The sequence below is a fragment of the Berghia stephanieae genome, chromosome 1 (genome assembly GCF_034508935.2).
Source record: "Berghia stephanieae isolate SIO BIC M18660-M18661 chromosome 1, UCSD_Bste_1.3, whole genome shotgun sequence".
In the NCBI taxonomy this organism is placed as follows: domain Eukaryota; kingdom Metazoa; phylum Mollusca; class Gastropoda; order Nudibranchia; family Aeolidiidae; genus Berghia; species Berghia stephanieae.
In genome coordinates, this window is record NC_088360.1 from 33,400,220 (window position 1) to 33,404,626 (window position 4,407).

Below are 4,407 nucleotides of genomic sequence, written 5' to 3' on the forward strand. Positions count from 1 at the left end.
GTTATTTAACGGTGACATAGCTATCTCAAAAGCAGGAATTATTGGCAGGTTCTTAGGAGTACAGGATGTAAAAAGAGTAAGGATGGGTGATCTTTATTGACGACCAGCATATATTTAGATTAGAAAATAAGACACTATCACTCTGACACCAGGAGATGACTTACACAAGGTATATATCCAGTCCTCCGGAAGAGTAGTTTTACACTTCCAGTGAAAAAGTAACCAATTTTTCGACACCACCCTTTTCTTCCCTATTATACAAACAAAATCGAGGATTTAAATCGTCAAAACTGAACATGCGAAATCTCATTGCACAAGTTCACGATTTTATTACAATTTAGTTTGTAGTGCTTCATTTATCTCAACAAAAGGCCAAATTACCCCAACATGTTCATTTCACATTTCTGTCTTTTATGCACACATTTATAAAAACACTCTTACAACGTCCATTCTTGCCAATTATTGGGTAGCACGTTTTCCTATCGCAAAGTACTTTCTACCAGATCTATCAGACCCAGCTACCCAATCACTGCTGGGTAGTTCGATTAATAATTACTTCAATGTTGCTCATGCTCGACCCTGTCACAGGGTGACTCACCCTGGGTGAGACATCACATCAATTACTGCCGTATTCTGACGAAAATTGCCCCCACCACCCTCACTCTTATTTGACAAGAAAATTCATACTACAAATATTGATCACCTCATCACCAATTATTAAAAATACTTTTCAAAACTGAGATTTTTCTTAATGTGATGAAATGAAAACAAAGTGTTTTGTCACAGCACGAAAATTAGATTCTGTTTTTCAATCTTTGGACAAAACTCCAGGTTCACATTTCTTATTAATTACTTTACTTTTAAATTCACTTTTCGGGGTGTATCAATCCTGACATAATACCCTTTTTGGTCGATGGGTCACATTTATTTTGAAATAAATTTTATGCGCTTCTGGCTCACACCGACGCGATACCGTTTTGAGACAACTGGTCTCAAATTATTCCGAAATATGCCCAAAAAATTAGTCTGAAGTATTCTAAAAAAGCTGAACATGTATTTAAAATTTTGGCCAGAAAACTAGTCTTTCAAATGTTAATCGATCGAAATAACCCTTATCTTGACTCAAATCTTGGACTTGCAAAGTCCCAGGTTTGAGATTTTTTTACAAGATGAGGTCATTTTGATAGATCGATTTTTGAAGGGCGAGTTTTCTGACCATAATTTTAAATACGTGTTTATTCAGAGTACTGTAGGATTGTAAAGTTTTAAAAATAATCTGTTTATAGTTGCAGGTGAGGGTGAGCAAGAAGACAAAAAGGTAAAGGATGAATCGGAGACAGAAGCAGAAGAAGATAAGGATGAAACCACTGCTGAGGAAGAAACTGAAACTGATGATGATGATGAGGGAAAGAACCCGGATAGTGGAAATACAACGGATGATGATGGTGATGATGATGATGATGATGATGATGATGGTGATGATGATGATGGTGGTGGTGGTAGTGATAATGATAGCCCCGGTGGAAACAATAATCAAACCAGCGAAAACAACGAGAATGTTAACTACAGTCGTCCCCACAACTTTATGGCAAATTTGAGGTTAAGATCCGAGAATAAAAGCAGGCCGGCGCTTCATCAAGGGAATATTCCAGCAGGCAACTCTTACGGAAACAAGGAGCAAAGATTCAGTAAAAGAGAAAGAAACGATGTTGATGGAAAAGTCGAGTATTTATTTGAATCCGGGGGTGGTCGTGGACGTATGCTTCATAAGGACACGTCGAAAGTGTCTAATTTTATGTCAAAGATGAAAGCTACGTTATTTCACCCAAATAGGAGACAAAGTAAGACGAAGTTTCGTGATTATTATAATAAATACAAATATACAAAGATGGGAGCAACCCCAAACGAGACTGATTCAGACTATAGCCACTTACAAGATGACCAAGAGGATAACAAAACGTTCTGGCCTGAACCAGATTATTCAAGATCAAAGGCCAGACCCAGAAATGCTTTCGATTCTATAAATATCGATGGAACTAGCGGAAGTATACCACATATAGACAGATTAAATACACGTTTTAACTTTTATTCAGAGAGAAATAATACAATTCACAAAGGCAATGCTCCTCGGCTTGGTCCACCTCAAACTGTAAAAAGTGAAATAAATAAAGAATTCAGATTCAACTGGCAACCCATATCAGCGGGAATTGACAAAACTGGACGTAACATGACACATACGATAAGTAGAGAAGGAGATAATATACAATACATCGATGATATTGGTTCATATTTTATCAACGGTGTCAATGCCTCTAGGAATCATCCAATGAACACGGAATCCGTTTCTAAGGCGAATGTTTCGGAACTCGTGCCATTACAAAATATGAAAACCAAATCGACAGAAAACTCTATTGACAAGTGGATGCCTTTATCAGTAGAGGAGGCTGGTGTTGATAAGGCCGTTGCTCAGTTTCCAGGCCATCGAGGAGATAAGCTTGTCGATATTTCTGGTTCCTCAAACAACCCGATCTCCAAACAAAAATCAATACACATTACGAATGGCGCCAGTGATTATAGTCATATGCGAAATAATTTTGCAGGTAACACAATTAAACTCGACGATAACGACCGAGACATAATATCACGTGTTAGTGAAGAAGTCAAATCAAAAAGGGCTAAACAACTATTTAATAAAAAATCGAATTCCGAAATCAATAACGGAGAAACTCCTACACGACTTACTCCTCCTGTTATCTGTGAAACAACGTTGAGCAAAAATGCAATTCAAATGATCAATCGACCGCAACCAGTTTTGGCCACTAATCAGTCAATACATTCAATGTTTATTGAAAATGATCGATTAGAATTTTCGAACCGTACGTCAAATACAATAAATGCACTAAACCAACACAGTTTGGACAGATGCAATAAGCCCTTACCAAAGGATAATTGTTCCTCAGAATATGATCTAATTCCAACAATACAGCGACGGGGATATGATTTGGGTATGGAGAACAGCGCTATAGCAATCCGTCCTATTTTTTCTGCAGATGAAGTTAGCCCAGAGGTAGCTTGTATTAACTTTCCAAATGCAGTAAATATGGACTGTTCTATTGAAATCGATTTACCAAGTAACTACTCTACTGTGCATAACGCGCCACCAATCCCAGTTAGAGAGAGTGAGTCACTTAGACAGATGAACAAAAACGATCTCAGAAACATCTCTATCACTCCAACATCAGGGAAAACTACCTGCTCGTCGGATGAACTGGATGAAACAGTCACAGAACACCACCATGCTTTTAATTCTTTTCCAAATAATTTACCAGCAAAGAAAACATCTATTTCTCAAGAAAACTACCGCAGCCAACTTTTCCAGTCACCGTTTAGTGGCCTCAACAACGGTGAAGACTTGATTAACATTGAGCCCGTCAACCATGAAAGGAAAAATCACCATCGCTCTTCCCGTAGGAGAAACATCTTCCTGGCGTCGCCGATATCCTCGAACAGTTTAGATATTTCAGTGTCGTCAACTGACAGTAATCTTTGCCCCAAAACAAGTACTCCCTTGGAGAAAAATTCAAGCAGATTGACTAGAACACGCCATGCCAGTAGAACAAATAATATCAAAAGTTATTCGCAACAGTTCGGAAACCAAAAACAACTTACAAATTTACCTTGTCCAAATCTGCAACATGCAAGAACGAGACAAGAAGCAGAAGCAAATAATGGACAGAAAAATGTGGTAGACGATTTAGTTGATATATCTGATACGATATTTCACAGTCACACCCAGGACGTATCGCAGAGAAGATCATTGGCCGTTATTTCCCCTTTTAATTGACTTGTTGAACTGTATCAATTGACATTAAATCGTTTTTGTAAAATTATATGAATTCAAAATACTTCACCTATATCAATTTCATGTAAACAGTAAGGACGTATTCTATATTGGTTCACAATATTGCAATCATAAATATGAAATATATTTTGGCATTTGGATTCGTCATCATTACCTGAGACTGAGAGCTGGGGATATATATATATAATATATATATATATATATATATATATATAATATAATATATATATATATATATATTTATATATATACAATACACACAATCATGCACACACAAACCCATCGTATACCCGTACACACTAAATATACATACATGCATATAACATATACACACACACACGTACACACACATACAATTAACTAAATGTATACACGAGTGCACACACACTCACATACATACATAGACACACACGCGCAAGTACGCTCACACGTATGCACTTTGCAATAATTCCTGGCATAATCTAATTTAAGTACTTCCCAAAGAGGTAGGTTTTCAGTTTATTTTTGAATTTATCAACCCTGCTTTCAAGTCTGACTGACAATGG

The 4,407-nt window shown here is 37.0% G+C and overlaps 1 protein-coding gene across 1 annotated transcript in view; it reads left to right on the forward strand.

Annotated features, from left to right (window-relative positions):
- Positions 1-3,887, forward strand: part of LOC144963801 (uncharacterized) — a 13,608-nt gene extending 9,721 nt beyond the window's left edge. Inside the window, exon 5 of the mRNA XM_078897742.1 lies at positions 1,287-3,887. Within this exon, the coding sequence (XP_078753868.1) occupies positions 1,287-3,844 (2,558 nt within the window). The 3' untranslated portion in view covers positions 3,845-3,887. The remainder of the gene's footprint in view (positions 1-1,286) is intronic.
- Positions 3,888-4,407: the final 520 nt, after the last annotated feature.